This window comes from Drosophila mauritiana, chromosome 2L (assembly GCF_004382145.1).
Source record: "Drosophila mauritiana strain mau12 chromosome 2L, ASM438214v1, whole genome shotgun sequence".
Lineage (NCBI taxonomy): Eukaryota > Metazoa > Arthropoda > Insecta > Diptera > Drosophilidae > Drosophila > Drosophila mauritiana.
The window spans coordinates 4078794-4097487 of record NC_046667.1 but is presented as its reverse complement, the minus strand read 5'-3'; the positions used below and the strand labels follow the sequence as shown (position 1 = coordinate 4097487).

The following is an 18694-nucleotide window of genomic DNA, read 5'->3' as shown; positions in this document are numbered from 1 at the left end:
ACAGTCGCTTGTTAATGTTGTTCGTTTTCACATTTTTATGTGCATTTGGTGTGTGTGTGGGGGTGTATGTGTGCGGTGAACTCGACTCATACATCCGCATTTGCTACGCAATTTTTGCACTCAAGTTTACCTACTTTTTATGGTAAACACCCAAGGTTGCTTGTTTATTCTAGCAAAAATGTATTTAGGTGAGCTTAACTACATGTGGATGAGTGCGATGGGAGTGGGAGTGGTTGTGCATGCGGCTGGCTAAGGTCACCAACTGGGGGTCACATCCAGCGCGTTACTCCAAATGGGAGAAAGTTAAATAAATACTTCAGCTCGTTCTCTGTGGCTGGCTTATCGCAAATACATTTCTGTTGGCCTTCAATAATTATTTTGCGGGGAAATTTGCAGTGCGGATTAAGGAAGCCAAATAGTTCGTTATGGTAAGCGTGTAAGCCTTATTATAAATACATTAATATACACACACACACACACATGCATACAGGAGGTGGGAAGAAATGTGTATGTGCGAGTGTGAATAATTAAATGTGTGACAAACATGCATAATGCAGCGACAAATAAAAAAATTATATAAAGGACTCTGCGCATGAATTTCAATTGGAATATGCGCTTTTTAAAACGGGAGTATTCACACAGAAAACACAATTAATTTGGTTGCCTATTAACATATTAAGAGCCCAGATTCGGCATAATTTATATTATTCAAATAATCATGTTTTAAATTATCTGTGTGCATTTTATAGACATAAATCTAATTTATTTATTTTAATAAAATAAATGAAATAAATGTTCAAAAATTCATCCAATTGAATAAAACAATAGCTTAAAGTAAAGTTTCATTTGGTGACTTCGGGGTATTGGCCTTCTTTAACCTTTAACCTTGTAGCTGTTGTTGGGCCTGCCCTGTTGTTGTTGTTGTTGTCAACTAGGGCGAAATAATTTTTAATGTCATTTTTACCCACACGACTAATTAAATTTCGAGTTTTATGCGCCCGACAGGCCAAGTGAAATGTACATAAAGCAAGGAGCTTGGCAGCGAATTAACAAAAACAAACACGACCAACTGCGAAATGGTGACCCCAACAAACGCAGCATTTTCCGAGGGGCGGAGGGAGGCGTGGAAAATCCGGGAGGGGCTATGAAGGAATGCGCCAGCATCGCCACATGAGTAAAATTTTAAGCAGGCGCCAAAGTCTTTGGGCCATTTCCTCCGTACCAGAGGACAAGACACGTTCGGTGGCAAACAAAAAAAAATGTGGAAATAGAAAGGGGTAGGGGAAAGTCGCGAGGGCGCGGTGGGGATCCATTAAAATTCCGTTGGGGCATTGCAAAATAAATCCACTTGCAAGTGGTATAAAACAAAACAACGACAGCACTCAGTCGAGAAGCCGAAGAAGTGGACTTTGTGAACGGGGGGAAAAAGCATAAAACTCGTCATCGTCAGCGCTTTTTTTCCTTCGACGGCGTCAAATGCCAAACGCATGTGATTCCTGCAGTCTTAGAATTCCGAAAACAACAGTAGCAAGGCTTCTAACAATTTTGGTACTTGGAGAAAAGCATGAATAATTATTAAAATTCTTAGTTTACAGAAACTTAAGCTAGTTAAGCTAAACATCACGGAACAATGTGTTCAAAAAACCTGCAACATATGATTTTAAGTTAAGTTACATTACCACTAATTGTTTAATTTTTCGAAATTTTTTCTCAGTGCACGTAAGCACACATACGTCGCCGCGGTTTCGTCCTTGTATGATATGTGAAATGGCAAACAAATATTTTTTTGATGTACGGCCTAAAAGTATGCATTGAAATTCAACACGCGGCAAGGGACACCAAAAAACGTTTGCCAGTATTGATTGTGGGTACTGCGGAGGGGAAAGGGACTTTTGGCGGGTGTTTCCCGAGGGGAGGAGTAGATGTTTTAGGCGTGTGGTATTTTGAAAGGCTCGAAATTAGCACCAGATCCTTGTTGTTTAAAGCGAGACACGAGGCGGCATCAGGAAATTACAGATGCCGTAAAGTGGAATAAGTTGGGGGTGGCAAGTCAAGTGAATTGAAATGGTAATGATACATGACAATGTCTCGCAGATAGCGACACGAATGGATATGGAACCACTGGCAATCTTTCGCTTTTGATGTCTAAAAGCTGTGGGGGAGTTAGCCAGAGGATCCCTTTAAGTGCGAGGCACTTTCGCGGCAATTGCAGCAAATGTTTATCTTATCTGTATTTGCTAACAAGCAGATCTGTTAAATTAGTAGCCAAATTGGTTAGTAAAGATACTCTTGGTGTATATTTATTTATTTTTCCTTAACAAAGTCTTTAAATATAAGAAAACGCAAATAGCCATTATTTCCTTGAGAATGTAGCCCTCCTTTTATCTGCCATAAGAGTTGTCTGAAATGTTTGGTTCACAGTTTTTATCACGCATACGCCTAGTTGCGCGAGTAAAAGACTCGGTCGCAATTAGAGACAACAAGCGACCGTCTACCACTCCACTTCCACACCCCTATCCTTCGGCAGGGCCTCCTTTTCTCGCTGTTTTCCTCCCAGCAGCACATAATCTGCATACAAATGCGTTGATTTGCCTAATCGACGCCTATTTGTTTGGACCAAGAAAACAGGAAAAAAACCAAAAAAAATAAAGACACTGAATATCGTGGATGGCGAAAGTTTTCCCCAGAAAAGAGAGGCGAAAGCGAAAAAGGAGGCGCGGCAAGTAAACCGACGTTTAATTTTTGGAAAGCGCGAGCGTGTTGCACGCATTAAAATTAAAAGCGAAGGCAAGCACGCCTTCGTTTCTCCGCCCCATTTCCACTTTTCCGGTCGTACGTGCTGGTGAGTCCGGAAAATTCGGGAGAGGGTCTGGAAAATGGGAACGGAAGTTGCCTGTGACTATGTTTTGCATTTGCATGCAAATGTTTTTTCATTGGCATTTTCACTTTCGTGCAGGAACCACGCCCGCTCACAAAAAAAAAAGGGGAGAGTAATCTTTTTATAACATTTTTTGAAAACGTCAAAATCAATTGTCAACTAAAACACGTAAGCTTTGGAATTTAGTTAAGCTACATTTTCGCAGCTCTGTTGACAGCGACTCTTCCTCGGATAAACGCCGCTTGGGATGCCGATTTCCTGTGCGTCCTGGCATTTGCGCATTTCCGTTTCCGGCTGTTGGTTCGCCTACTTCCGCCGCAAGGCGCAAATCGTGGCAGTGCTCGAATTTGTTGCGGCCACAAAATTATGACTGCGACTCGAGGCGGTAATTACTGTATTATAAATGAGGGCGTGAATGATAAATTTGCGGATGGAGCGCCGATTGAGGCGCTGATTGAAGAGGCGTAAGTCGAAGGCAATATTTCGACACCTAAGTAGAACTTAACTTAATGAAAATACATTAAAATTGGGCGTGATAATTGCTGTTATATTTTACTTATTATATGTAAATAATTTTTCCAAAACTATAAAATTAATTTTATTTTATTGATAAGACAACTGAGGTCCCTCTTTAAGCATACAAAGCGTTCTAAATTGAACCTATTGCCACATCATAAATTGAAGGTCTTTCCCCTCGGCACTCGCCAACAAACTTCGCCATATCCTGTCATATACACGGCCGATAATCGAATTCGACTTTTCAACACCCAAGCGAATTATGGAGCTCACGAGGGAGGGCGTCGAAAGGATGGGAAAATGAAAGCGGGCAATTTATTGGCACCGAAATGGCGGGAAAACGCAGGGGGCCGGGGATGAAATCAGCTCAGCAGCTCAGCAATTGCAATTAAAACATGCACATGGCATTAATTTAGAGGATGCGACACCTGAGGGCAGCTCACTCGAACATAAATCCTCCGAGAGAATCCGGTGCGGGGGGAAACGGACGAATGGTCAGCTAACCAAAAATGGCCACGACACAATGGCTGAAGCGATAATTTGCAATTATGTGGGGAGGTTACCCGAAAAAAAATTGTGCAGCGGGAGAGGAAAAACAACAAGTGGAAAAGTGGTTTAAATAAATTGCAGCAGAGCAGAGATCACAGTGGTAAAATGTGGGGGAGTGAAACTACACTGAGGAAAATGTAAAGTCGACTTCAAACTGTTGGATTATTAGCCTATAAAGAGCAGACGGCAGAGATAGATAGATAGATAGATAGATAGATATCACGCATACGCAGTGTTGCCGTATCAAATTATTACAGTTGATAATATATCATTAAATATTATTTTCAATAAATTTCTTAAAAAATGATGCTAGGCAGTTGCTAAGAGTGATAAATCCCAGCAAGTTATCCACTTAATTTCAGTGTATTTGTGGCAGGCATGTGCAGTGTTTTGTTGCTGTTGTTGCATCGTTTGCGGCCTGTTGGCAGCCAACAAATCTCTTTTGGCGCGGTCCTTGGTCCTGCTGCTCCTGCTGCTGCTGCTCGTGGACCTGCTCCTGATCCTGCCCTTTAGGGCCCTTGTCCTGCGGCTCCTTCACTTGGGGAGCTCGGGTTCTTCATCGCTTGCCGGCTGGGTGACCTCTTGGTCTTTCGCCTCTTTAACCGGTTTGGCCGTTGCCGCCGCCATTACGTTAAATATTTTATGAACCATTAAAAGTTTTTGCAAATTTTATGGCCGCTTTGCATATACACATATAAAAATAAAAACGCAAACAAAATGAAAAAAGGCACAGGAACAGCGGAGCAAGTGCTGTTTCTGTTGTAGCGTGAAGCGCGGCAAGCTGGCGGCTGCCACGCCCCCCCGCACCATTTGGGCCCCCTTTTCAAAGCGTGTTAGTATGTCACGACTTGTGCAAATGACTGGGCCATCAGAGAGTGCCAACGGAGCCCATAAAATATCCCCGTCATGCTACTCCAGCACTTTCAATTTGACAACAAAGCGCCGCCAAAAGCGCAAAAAAAGAAAATATTTCAGTCTGCTGCCAAAAGCGAGAAAAAAGCGAGCAAAAAAATTATTCCGGAAGCTGTCGATGCCATTGTGACATTGTCAAAGGCAATAACGCATCCAGAAACAGTCATCACAATTGCTCAGTTGGCTGGCAAGACAGCAAAGATTCGCTTTAAAGTCAGCCATTTCTGAAGAAAATAATTCCGATAATGGGAAAAAATGGGAAAAAGTCCAATTCACTCAATGATTATGTTTGTGGGAATGGTTTCAATTCGAAAGAACAAAGATAATGACGTTAAGTAGGAGGATACCTTATAAATAGGAAAGGGATTAAATTAAATGACATATTGTATCCAATTAGACAGTGTACGTATCAAATTGGATACGAGTTTTTCAATTAAACTGAAAAAAGTTAATTCACATTATCATATTAAACTTTAATGTGTTAGATATTATTTTCGCATTTAATTTTAATGACTATGAAATGTAATCCATTTGTGCGTTACATTTCTTATTTTGTAGCTTTTTGCTGAACTATATTATAAGTACCATTTTGGGGGCATTTAAACCATTTTATTTTGACATTTAAGTTTTCAAAAATATCAAATTTAATGACTGCGAAATGATGCCAATTAGCGCACAAGTAAAATTGTACTCTAACGTGACATTAAACAATTTTTTTGACATTTAGTTACAAATTAAATACAGTGTAGGTTCCTATTTCAAATGTTTGATTTGCTGTAGTAAATATATCTTTTTGCAACATTGAGCACAGCCTTTAAGTATCCATTATTATTAGCCATGAGGCCATGAATACTTTATTAATCTGTGAAGCTAATTTTAAGGGCAAACTTCCTGGAAACCTATTTCTACACTCGCCTTAACGGAAAGTTCCCGAGGGCTATAAACCTTTTGTTGATTTTGGTGAATTCGGGATAATTAAATTTGGGCATTTTAAATGCAACGCATCTTCATTAGCCTCTCCGGCCTTCTTAGAAAACATATCTATTAAAATCACGAATATTTATACTATATATAATATATATATTTAATTTGAATTTGATAATCATAGTAACAGAAACAATAGAGATTGTGACAACGCTGACACGTTTTGCAAGTAAAAGTTGCCCCTGGCTGGGGCAAACAAATCAAAGTCTGGATTCTAGGACAGGTGTGTCTGTGTGGATGTGTGTCTATGTGTGTGTCTGTCTGTTGATGTATGTGTTTGTGGCACACATGCATAGGAAAGTGTTACAAGGCCGCTGACTGACAGTAACATCGGCCACAACAACAACCAACAGCTGGCAGTAAATTTAAGGCTGTGCGAAACTTTTAATTAACAAAATTAATGTAATGGCAACGCCAGTAGAAGCACTGAAGAAATTCATCACTTTTTAATGAATGTATAGGTCCTTTTATAAAGTATATCCTATTAGGCAATATGCACGATAATAATTACACCTTCATTTATACACAGTTCACCTTGCAGCATATTTTCTCAGATTTCTGTGGCATAGATTGAATTCTTTACGGTGTATCCCTTAAAAGCCCGCCGTCAGCTTCAATGGTAACCAAGATGCGCACTATAGTCATTCATATACATGTGCACACACACACACAGCGATAGGCAGCCGTGAATGTTTATGCATGGATATCGACGATGGGGAAATAAATTTGCGAGCAGCTGCCGCTGTTGCCTATGCTCATTAAAAACGCCCAAAAGCAACAGCAATAGCAACAACAACTTAATATACAACAACTACGATAATTTCAGTTACAGCGCTTGCAGCAATAACAAAAACTGCAGCCAGCAACTTGAACGTCGTCACACGCTGCGTATGCGTAATTTCTATGCATTTTCCTCTTTTTTAAGCTTTTTTTTCTTTTCGCTCAGCTGCTGCAACTGCGGGATGTTAATGAGGGGGGCGGTGGGTCGTTTCTAGGGGGGCGTGGCACACAATAAGCAACTGAATATTGTGCGTATGCTGCTCATTTATTTCCCTCGCCATCTGCTGACACGGAGATAGATAGATGGAAAAAAGAAAAATGAACTGAGGGGAAGGGAAATGGAAAAATCGTTGCTTACACTGAGATGTCTTCCAGAATAAAAAACATAGAAAATTCGTAAATTTACCACTTAAGTCACTCTTTATATTTTAAAATAAATAATTAATGAGATGCATTTGTATTGTACTTACTGTATGTATATGTATCTTTATTTTTGCCTGCAAGTTTTTGGCCTTTAAATGTGAGAACAATAGTTATCCTTTCGGATATGTTCGAGTCCGGCTTCAAATTGTTGGCAATTTTCTGGCAATTTCACTTGGCCTCAAGACAACGAAGCTGCAATGAAATGAAAATGATAATTTCATTAAGCCGTTCAGCTTGAGTTCGTTGGGATGTGTGAGCAACTTTCAAACTGCTGCTTGCCATACTTATGTGGAAGCAAGTAGAAATATACATATGTGAATGGTATTTATGTGCGCCCGATTGTGGTTTCACCTGCCCTGCCACACACAGATACTCACGTACACTTAATGCGCATCAACATCAGTGAACAGCGTTGTAACGGCATTGTAAATGTAAATTTAAAGCACAGAGCATTAATTATGCAACGAACGAAACAACACGGAGGAAAAGTATCGAGTAGTTCACGGGAAAAGTATTAGTTGAGTATTAGTGAGTCATATAACAAGCCAAAGAAAATACTTATATTAATTACAAGCAAATATGTACCTCATATCTTATGCAACAAATGCCTTTATTAGTATTATAGTAATCGCTTGTTATATTAATCTACAGAAATTCATTTATGCGATCAGTTCTTCAGTTTTCTTGCTGTGCACTTTTTGATAGGATATACAATTTATTACGTATATAAAATAACCATAGAATCTGTGGATAACATTTCAATTAAGTTGCAACTTCGGTTTAAAGTTCAAGTCTCGCTTGTCATTAAGTATACGACAAGAGGGCTGCGGCATACATACATACATATATATTGTATATGTATATAGGAATGTTGATTATATTTAACAGACAGCAGTAGCCACAATTTTTTCTGTCCGCTTTTTTCGCTGTGCTGGTTTTTCCGATCTCCCCAACAGCTGTCGCATTAACCAATGTCCATTTTGTAGCCCGTCGGCCATTGTACTTCATTTTCCAACGGGCCAACACTGCCGTCTCTTTCGCCGCGGCTCTACCCATCTCTTTTTAGCTGCGTCGCGACGTCGTCGTCTGCCTGTTATTAAAATACATAAATAATAAGCGGCATGTCAGCGGCGGCTTTTGTTGCTATATAGTGAATTGTTATGACTCTGGCAGAGGCACTTAAGCGGTCGCATCCTGCAATCGAGAATCCAGCGCTTTTCTCCGCGGGACTTCCCTCTTTCCACTCTTCCCACTCTCCCCTCGATCCCACTTTACTTTCGGCCGTCTTTAAAAGGCACGCAAATTAGCCATAGATAGAGAGCCACATTATCTTGATGGCCGTCGTCTGTGGAAGTGAACATTATTTTATTGGCACTTAAAAAATTAATTGAACTATAAAGGAACCGCTCTGCGATTTTCGAGAAAAAAAAAGTGGTAATATACGAAAGAAGGCTTTGGTTTCGAAATAACTTCATTTGGACTGGTGACGGATCACAACTGTTAAAAGTTATATCTTACAACTTACAAATTATATAAATATTTTTCCGTTTTCAATCCGTTTTCATTGATGAGAACTTGCCAATTAAACAACTGGATTGATGGGCCACAGAAAAATGCTTTCCAATCGTGGTAAAAAAAAGCATGCTCGAAAATAATATTCAGCGCCTCTCAGCTCTCGCACATGTTTTTCAGTCATTTTCATTATATTGATTTACATTTTTGCCAAACCATTCGCGCACATCACACATTTTTTATTCATTCGATTTTTTTTTTGCTTGGAAAATATTTTTATTTATCCATGTTTGAGTTTCAATTTTGGCCACATATCTATGGGATTTCACATTTTTTAAACCACTTGGTGACGCTATGAGCCTTTATAACTAGCATATTAAGCCAGCGATTGCAATATGTAAATCATATGGATACTGAAGTTGACCCGCAAAAAGAGGTGAATATTTTTTAATCGATTTGGTTTTTTTTTGCTGTTTGGTGAAAACTTGACTGAAAGATCAAGTTTAAAGCAGCAATCGCTTTTTAACAGATAATTCTTGTTTAATATTCAAAAAGTTCGCTTAGAAAGTTATACCTCAACTTTAGCTGACTCATTTTCCATTTCTTCTGCTGACCTCTTTTGGCGAAGGTCAAGAAATTGACTTAGCAGTTTTGCGCTCTTGAATTTGGTGGTTTTTGCTCGTTTTTGGCACATAATCGACATGTACATCAAATTTATGTTTTTCTTATTTTTTGTGGGCACCAGACATTGGCCATAAAGTGGAGCGCCAGCACAAGGTCCTTTGGCTGCCAAACTAACTGGGTGCTGGAGTAGGCGGCCGGGCGGAAGATGAGGGCGAATCAACTCTTGGCCATAACATTTAAAGTCAAATTACGGCAAATGGTCGCAAAGTGTGTGATTTAAATGCACTTGGGCGACACTTTAAGACGCTCAATTGCTCGCTTTATTGTGTGGCCATAAAAAAAGGCAGCCCCCCACCCTCTCGCGTCGCACTGAATTTCCCCACAACCCCTGCCCCCCTAGCACGATTTCCCGGATTTCCCGGGGTGAAAGCCGAGCAATTGTCGCTTGAGTCACGTTTGTCACATAAACTCGCCGCTTGGCTGCTGGCGGTCAAACTGAACAAGTGAAAAACTATTATTATTTGGTGGCGTGGCATGCTTTTAGACAGCCACCAAGCCAGGGAGTTTTCCACTTACCCAGTTTTCCAACTCCCCACCAGCGTCGCCTGGAAAATGGTCTGTTCTGTTCGTAAATCCGTCAGTTTTATGTTTTTCCTTTCAGTTGAAATTTTATGTGTTGAAAGTTTGCCGCTCGCTTCCTGGTTTTAATTTTTCTCTGCATTTTTGTCTTCCTTTGACAATGCTGCAGTTTTTCAATTCATTTTCCACACTTCTTTTCTGGGACTGCGGAAAAATGCATTTCACTTTCGGAGCTCCAGAAATCAATGCCTTGTTAAATGTGATAACGAAATAAACTATAAATCATCATTATCTATTAATCCTATTGAGTCAGGACAATATTTAACATTGTAATTAAATTCACAAATCTAATATTCAAAAGTTAATAACTTTTATGCTATTCTGTCGGTTGGTAATTAATGCACAGGACTTAGAAAAAATGGCCAGCAGCTTAAGCCGTTTACATAATTTATTAACCGTGTACCTGGGAACCCCTCAAAGTAAATAATAATCCACCCAGAGGAGGGTTCCGAGAAACTCGGGGGGCAAACGGCGGGGGACTACTGGAAAATGTAGGTAAGCACGATACCTGGCGTTAATTGACAGTAATTTTATTAGGTAAATGAGGCCGCGGCGAAAAATGTAAAGCGGATCCAGCGGCCGGGACGCGCTTAACAAACTCGTAAATATTTTACAAATTATGCGATTTTAATGAGCTGGAAAAGTGCAAATCACTGACGGCTTTTCCCGCCAGCTGGGAAATGAATATGGTGGCCATATATATCCGCCCGTACAATATACATATTAATTGAAATGCGGCAGCGGTTGAAATCAATTCAATGTCGCAGAGTGTGGAGTGCATAATGGATGGAAACAATCAGAGTAGAAGTGGTAAACCCACTCGGCACTTTCCACATCCAATTAAGATACCAACTGTGCCACAAAACAAAACACTACAACGAAAGTCAGTTTGTGGCTGCAAAAGCCTAACCCTTTACACATAGGGACTATGTGTAAAGTAATTTATATATCATTATTAATAATAGTTCGTTGAATAAATCTGTCAAGCTTTCAATATCTTCTGTACTTTAAGTGTATATTGCAAGGGTATGCAGGCAAGGGTGTCAAAAAAGGACTCCTGTTCGGAGGTGGGTTAATCCCGAAGCCTCTCAAAATGTTTGCCAACAAAGTTTGTGCCGCGGGGACAGCGATTGCCAATCCCAATTGTTGTCAGACATTTTCATGCGAGCTCATAACATTTTATGCAGAAAATAAATTTGCATGTTGCACTTTTGAATAATCGCACGCCGCTGACAAACAACTGGCTGCCAAAATCGTTCGCCTGGAAATGTGCTCCGCTCAATCTGCTGCCTTAACCCCTTGACCCCCCCGGGAAAATCCAGAGAAAGGAGTTTTCCTGGCCAGCCGCCAGTTGGCGAAAAGGAGCGATTTTCGGAAGAACGGAGCTGCCACACAGAGAATATTTGGCTGAAATTAAAAAAATATTACTCAGAGTACTGAAGTAGTCTTAACACATCAACAATTTACAAGAGGTGCAGGCTGGATTGCACTTTCATTTTTTTTAGAATTTAATTTTAATTAATTTTTCGCAGTGTATAGGAGTTGGTTTAGAAGCAGTATCTTTTCGCCAGAAGCGGCCAAACCAGACACGTAAATTCCGGACAGACAACTACAGCGACAGCAACAACGAAAAGGACAACGATGAGGACAACTTCCTGGCATGAATGATATTGAGCTGAGGCGGCAGCAGTCCCAAATGAAATGCCATTAATTTGGCAAATGAGTGCGGTTGCGTTGGTTGTTTGACTGACTGAATAACTGACTGACTGACTGACGGGTGAGGACACCAAAACCAAAGCCAGACACTCCGATTCACAGCAATTACCAACAAGTGTAGGCAAATTTGAAGCCAAGTCGACTCAACTGCGGCTAAAACAACGACAGCTGGGGAAATCTTCAGTTGGTCATATTTTATTTTGGGAGGTAATACATTAAAATTTAGTTTTAGTCGAGCTTAATTACAGAGTTTTGGTGAACAACTTGGCCGAAACATATCTGAAAACGTACATATATAAATATGTGAATCTAACTATATTCTATGCAAACTTCAAACTTTGCTATCTCCTATTAATCAATGCTTAAATGTCGTTCTTCTCTCATTAATCTTATTGCGGTACCAATTGTGCTCGATCCTTTGTAGGGCTTTAATAACGTTATGAATGTCTTTCCATATCGAAACGATTTTTGCTTCCATATGCTTGTTGAAATCATAGGAAGAGCACTCTTCTTCCGACGAAATTGGGGCGGATCCATCTACCAACTTTTTGATTTTAACGCTTTTCACTTCATGAAAATCAAATGTCCGCCGAAGTTTAAATGGTCTACACCGGAGGAGGGGTCCATCAAAATATTTTCCGAGAAGTGGCCCATTGGAGTCCTTACAGCGATTACCTTCTTCAGGGTCGATTTTCATTAAATCAATTTCTGTTGACCCCGAAGATTCGCCTGCCATGGTAATATCTTCAGAATTACAATTATTTGATTGACTTCGTTGTGAATGTTGTTCCTGAAAATCAATAACGTCTATTGGCAGTGCATTTTCAGGAATAATTTCATAGGTGGACTGCGAATAGCCCTCAAGTGGGTGTAACGACAATTCATGCGGCGAAGAATCCAATTCTGGTATAAGAGAAACTGATTTTATAGTTTTCTTCTCCTGGTTGATTTCAAAATTCTTTCCTGATTGACTGCTTGCAGTTGATTCTAATCTATCATAACTGCGTTTTCCGGTATCCACGAAACTGTCAGGCTTTTCGCGGAATATTTCTAGTGTCTTCGATGAATCTTCGGTCTTTTCGGGCCATAACAGCTGGTAGTTATGATCATAGAATGCCTTGAACCACTGGGCAAACTCCAAACTCTCGGTATTACCACGAGAAACCAGCCGGTGAATGGGTATTTGCTTCTGAACGCCCTGTTTGCAGAGGCTCTTTTGCAGCAATTTCATATTTTGCACACATTCGTATTGGCTCTTTGGAACCTTGATGACCTTTTTCAACCTAATCGCCGAAGGTTGCAGCTTATGAAGCATTTGACAATATTCCGCGCCGGATCGCAGCTCCTCTAAACGAACGTGAGTGGTGCCAAGATTGTTGTTTATCCAATCAAGGATTCTGCGACGGGACGCAGAATTCCCATGTTTGTGTTGATTTACGTTTTGCATTACATAAAATTACGAAAGTGAAAATTCTGTTAGTAAACTAGACGTGTTCGTGTCACTCACTTGGTTAAACTGAATGTATTACCAAACAAAGTTTGACTTTTGCCCTTTAAGCCTACTCGGATCGAAAATAAAGCCGTATTCTTTCTTGATAAGTTAAGGTTTAAACGGTGTTACCAAGAACATACTTCTGGTATGGATGCTTACTAGGAACAAATTACTTAACTTACCCCCGAACTGACTTCCCTCTGGATGCCCTTCTAACAACGCTTTTGATCTGATTAGTGCCGGCACCAAATTGGTTGTTCCTGTGTCATCTGGCCATATTTCAAGCAACTCCACATCATGTGGGGTCATCTATCAAGCAAGTGCTGCAAGTGCTATATAATATTTCTGTCATTATGCTTAATTATCTGGTTCCTGTGCAATGCGTCAACGTTGACCTGACCGCTGACACGGCCCCGCCCACCAGCCTTTGCCGCCCCTCGTCCTTGCGTGCTAGTTGTCCGGTCCGGTCCGCCATCCAATGTGAAATTAGTTGGGGCAGGTCCTTTCAGTCTTTTCACATAAGATTGAGGTTGAGCACCGAGGTTGAGGCGCATTACATCGCGTGTTGTGAGCAGGCGGGTCATAAATGAAATCTGCTGCCACTTTGTCGCCCATTGTTTAATAATGAAATTAAATCGTTTTGGCCGACAAACTGTACGCTTTAAAAAATGATGTAGTATTTATAGTTAAATATAAAGTCTAACCTGCTTACATGCGTTTTTTCTTGAATTAGAATATAGTTCTCATTCAAAAAATCGTATACTTCGTATATAGTTGCTTAATGAAATCCGAAATGGCTTGAAGAAAGATTTTTGGTCAGTGTACTTGGTGCTCGGAGGGTTAGAAACTAAACCCCAATCCGAAGGCAAGCCAACCCCATCCGCTTCTCACTTGTCAGCGCTCTTGTTGACGCTTGACAAATGGCTTTGGGTGGGGATTTGGCCCCCTATTTCTTCTTTTGATTTACTGCCACATTTTGTATACACATATATATTTTTTTTCCTTTGTTTGCCCAGCAGCGAACTTAGACTAATTCACAGCGAAATGGATGTAAAAAGTGAAATGTGTTGAGGTTGGCTAAGTGAAATGTCAGGCAATTGTTCAACGTCCAAACGAAAACCTCAAACTGTTCCCAAATTGCATGCGATGGACGAGTTATTACCAGTGGTTATTTTCCGATACCTTTTACCTGTGAGGCAATACTCGAATAGGTGCCAATTTGATCAATCAACACTCATTTTATATAAGGAATAACTTATTTTGGTTTCGTGGTGCTACTTGTTCTTTTTACGCATAATAAATGAATTTAAAATAGGTACATATATGCGTATATGTTTAAACTTTAAAGGGTATATGCGTGTATTCCTCAATCTGTTTTTCTTGCGTGTTAACTTTTGTGTTGTATTTTTTGCGGTTCCTCGCTGTTTCGTTATATTTTATTTTTTTGCCGTATTTTCACTGATAATTTGCACGCTTGTTGATTTGGCAGCTAATTACATAGTTGCTGCACTTTACGTTTTTTACATTCAACAATTTTATAATTTTACGAGTTATTTGTGTTTAATTTAATGTGCAATTTGTTGGCCGGCAAATGGCCCTCGGGGCCCTCAATGAGTTCACATGAAAACGGGCTGGTGGGTGGTGGGCGGAAATGTGGAAAATGTGAAGGAAAGTTCGGAGGAAATTGGGGAAAGCGGCGCCGAGTGGGAGTGGGAAAAGGAAGAATTAAGCCAAAGGGCAACAGTTACTGGCCGCTGGCTGTTGTGTCAAGTGCTTAAAGTGCCCGAAACAGTTGCGCAGCGACATAAAATAACAATTACGCAATTAATTGCATCATTTCAATAATATTTAATGAAGCGTAAACAAAATTAAATGACAGCGGTACAAAGCCGGGTTCAACATGGCAAAATAATTGCAAATGACAAAAGTGGAAAACAAATTTCACATATTACTTAATGTATTTCATAGATAGGCGTACGTGCGTATTACTTTGTATACACACTTATTATAAATGGTGTACCCAATTTATGTGTTTGGCTTATTATATCATATGCGAAATTATGTGCACGGAATGCACAAATTTATGCAAAATGGGTATATTTTTATATATAACTCATAAGATTCAATTCGAATAAACTATCGTATGTGTGATATTGACTTTTTTCCTTTTTTTGGCGGAGCATTCTTTCAAAGTTTGACTCATGGAAACTACAAGACTGTTCCTCGTCCTCGTGGCCACACCTCCACTCCTGCTGGTGGTGGTCACATAAATCTCAGCCACTTAATAGACGACTGCATAATTTAACAGATAAACAAACAGGCGAGCGAAGCGACGAGTCGGCAGAATGCATGTGCCAATTGAATGGCAGGAAAATGCTGGGAAAAACCAGGCGACAGGAATGGGTGGTGAAGTGGCAAATGAAGCCAGAGAAAGGAGAATCTCCTTCGCTGGAGAGCCGAAAGCAAAAGCTAATTGCCAAATACTAAATTACCCATTCAGCAGTAAAAACATTTCGAGCTGCAAGCTCATTCGGCCCGTTGAAAGCCCTGAAAATGTGGTGCAAAACGTGGCTGGAAAGGAAAGAAGTCGGCCAGTGGGCAAATATGCGAAAAAAACACTTCTCACAAATACACACACATGCTTCTTAGGCACTGTGAAAAAAATTGTAAAGAAAAGTCTTAATTAAATGGAATTTATAAATAAATTCTATGAATTTTGTATCTTTTTTAGCTTCATGTGTGAATTTGACTATTCCATTTAATTTTCCTATTTTATATCGAATATAATCGTAATATTTCCCAGTGTACATACATACATAAAGAGCAAGTCCTGTCGAACGAGCCCAACGAGCAGGGCGTGGTATTTGGAGTGGTTTGGGCTCGGATTTGCTGATATGGAGTAAATGGCAGTAACTGCGGAAAGTAGCCAAAAGAAATGGCCGAAAGGGGGCCGAATCGGAGTACGGGCATGGGATTTGGCCAAGTGTTGAGCGCGTCCATGGTTGACCAAGCGAATGCGCTGCTTGGGCCAAGAAATTAGCCGTAGATTTCGACTCGAGTGGCTCGCAGGAATGGGCGAATATGTGCTCATTGATATCGATGTTTTATGACTTTTTTATGCCCACTAGCTGGGGCATAAAAAGTTGTCACTATCGCAATGATGTGGGTTTGGTATTTGCCGAGGATTGAATATAAATATATATTCGGTTATCATTAATAGTGCACATAAAATACATGTGTACATACGAAGGGCCATCAAAGTATTTGATTACCTCTATTGTCGCTGAAATATGTAAACAATATTTCGACTAATTATTTGTTTAGGAGATTTTTTCCCAACATTCGCCATGTTTTTACCCATTTGTATACAAGCTTTTTGAGAATATGCGAATTCTTTCATAGAAGTGATTTGAATGCTTATAATATCCTTTTCCGTCGGCTTTCTTCGCTTCGCTCTGCAGTTGAACTTCGGCCAAGTGGCGCAGCTGAAAGGCCATTGGAAGGACTCAAAAGGGTATTTCTGGGGGATAATCGCTCGTTCGATGGTCGTATAAGTAAGTGCATACTTACATGGGAAAGTAGTTCAAAGTGTAGTTTCCAAATGTAAAATTATAAGCAATGGCTATGCTATTTCGGTCATATCCGCTTCCTACCGCCCCGCTCCGACCACCCGCTTAATGTGCTTCTGGCCTCCTTTGGGTCACGAGCCCACCACCCCGCCATAGTCCACCCCACCCCGCTCCTGTGCAATCATCGACCCCTTTTGCACTCTGCTCGTCGCTTCCGTTTGTCAACGAGTTCCGGAAATGATGATAAAAAATGGCTGCTGCAGCTGCAGCTGCTGTTCAGCACTCTCTATCTCTCCCCCTCCCACTCTCTGTGTGTGTGTTTATGACATGTGTGTGTGTGTGTGTTAGTGTGTTTGTGTGTGCAGATAGAAAAATAGTTAGTCTCTCTTCTGATCATGACAGCCATAATACTGATTGCACTTCTTTTGAACATTGATAGCGTTGCTTGACATTTGAAGATATATTCTTGACAATTAAAAGGAATAAATTCTTTGCATTTTCCATGCTAAGTAAACTGCTGATTGGCATGGCCTTTAAAATTAAAGTGATGGAGATAGTAGTAGTCGATTGCTTATAAAACACCAAAGGTAAATCTCTTCCGGATATTGATTGTAACTTGAAAAATGTTTCCAAGCTGGCATCTTTGGAGGCCCAAAATTTCGGAAAGTTTTTGGATTTTTCTACGTGTTCATGTAAGTTTGACTTAGTAGCTGTGCTCGAAACGCCAGCTGAGGCAGCAGCTAAAATTTCATTGCACTCGACTGCTGTGACTACTTAGCACAAGTGAGCCCCCGAAGGCATCTGGAATTTGTGTGGTGCGGGGGTTGGGGGTTGTGGACCTGGCTTAAACTTGAACGGGGCTTTTTTTCCTTCCTTTCTTGCCATTGAGGAGAATTGGTAGAAAGTTAGGGGGCACACGGGGGGAAAGCAGGCCAAGACAGCTGCTCATTTCCGCACGCTCAGCGACGATGACTTGGCAATGGAAAGCTGCCGAGAGGGGGTTGCATAATAAGCAACTAAGAAAGCTTAGAACTGTGGCCATGTCCTGCTCTTACAGCATGAACTCACTGGCTTTTCACAGATGGGGTGAAAGATATAGTTGCGACATCAGAAAGTTGAGAAATTTAAGGGGAACTATGAAAATTAATCACTTTAAAATGGTTTAAAACATCTGTAGATGTTACTGCTTTTTATTTAAGTTTAAGGAATTGGTTAGGAATTGTTTAATTATTTCTAAACTCCAAGAGAGCTAACATTTTACATTCATCATAATTTTTTTTTGCTGCCCGCTGCTGTTGGAATGCTTTTGGTTTTATTTTTGCTTTTTTGCCCCCCGTGACAGGCACTTTCGGATGCATTCCTCCGCCTTCAGATCTCGCATCCTCGACTGCCACAATAAATGTAAAGTGCTGCCAAGTGTCGGCTGAGTCCACAACCCCCTTTCTAAGCCCCTGGTCCACCCACACATGCATAGATTATTACCTGCCACTTGCCACTTGGCACCTCTTTTTTTTCTTCCTACAACTTTGAAGGAGTTTTCTTCGACATTTTTCTCTCGCCTTTCGACCAAAAAGCTGCCAACACATGTTGAAAAGTTTTCGCTTCGTTTTGCCATTTTTCGTGTTTGTGTGTGCGACATGAAAATGCTTTGAATCCATTCAGCAGACGGCAGGCGGGAGACAGCAGACAGGAAAGAGCAGAAAAGCCGGGGGAATGGGCTCGGAAAATTAAATTTGGCAGCTGCTGCCAAACTCTGACTAATTGACATGTTGCATGCTGCAACTCCAAGTGAAAAGTAGTGAAAAGGTGTTGACTGGCGAGACCCGAGAATGTGTTTAAACATTTCTTAGCATTTCAATTAGAAATCTCTTTGGCAACCGCAGACACATGAAGGGGCAAAAAGGGAGGGCTTGGTGCAGAGATTTAACTTTGAATGCCATGTTAATTACAAAACACTAGGCAACTGAACTCGGCTTAAGGGTTCAGCTTGGTACTGTAAACAAATATTTTCAAATACCACATTGCCATACATGTGTACGTGTGTGTTCAAAGTTTTATAGAAATAAAATTGTAGCTTTGCTATGAACATAAACAGAGAAC

At 40.5% G+C, this 18694-nt stretch overlaps 1 protein-coding gene and 1 long non-coding RNA gene across 2 annotated transcripts in view; one reads left to right on the top strand and one right to left on the bottom strand.

Moving 5' to 3' along the window:
* The window catches only part of LOC117141671, an 85998-nt gene that overhangs the window by 19590 nt on the left and 47714 nt on the right, over positions 1-18694 (top strand). The gene's annotated exons all lie outside the window — the stretch shown is intronic.
* Positions 11713-13049, bottom strand: LOC117141526 (protein BIM1). The gene has a single exon (XM_033305057.1). The coding sequence runs from the start codon at positions 12978-12980 to the stop codon at positions 11889-11891; it is 1092 nt and encodes a 363-aa protein (XP_033160948.1). The 5' UTR covers positions 12981-13049; the 3' UTR covers positions 11713-11888.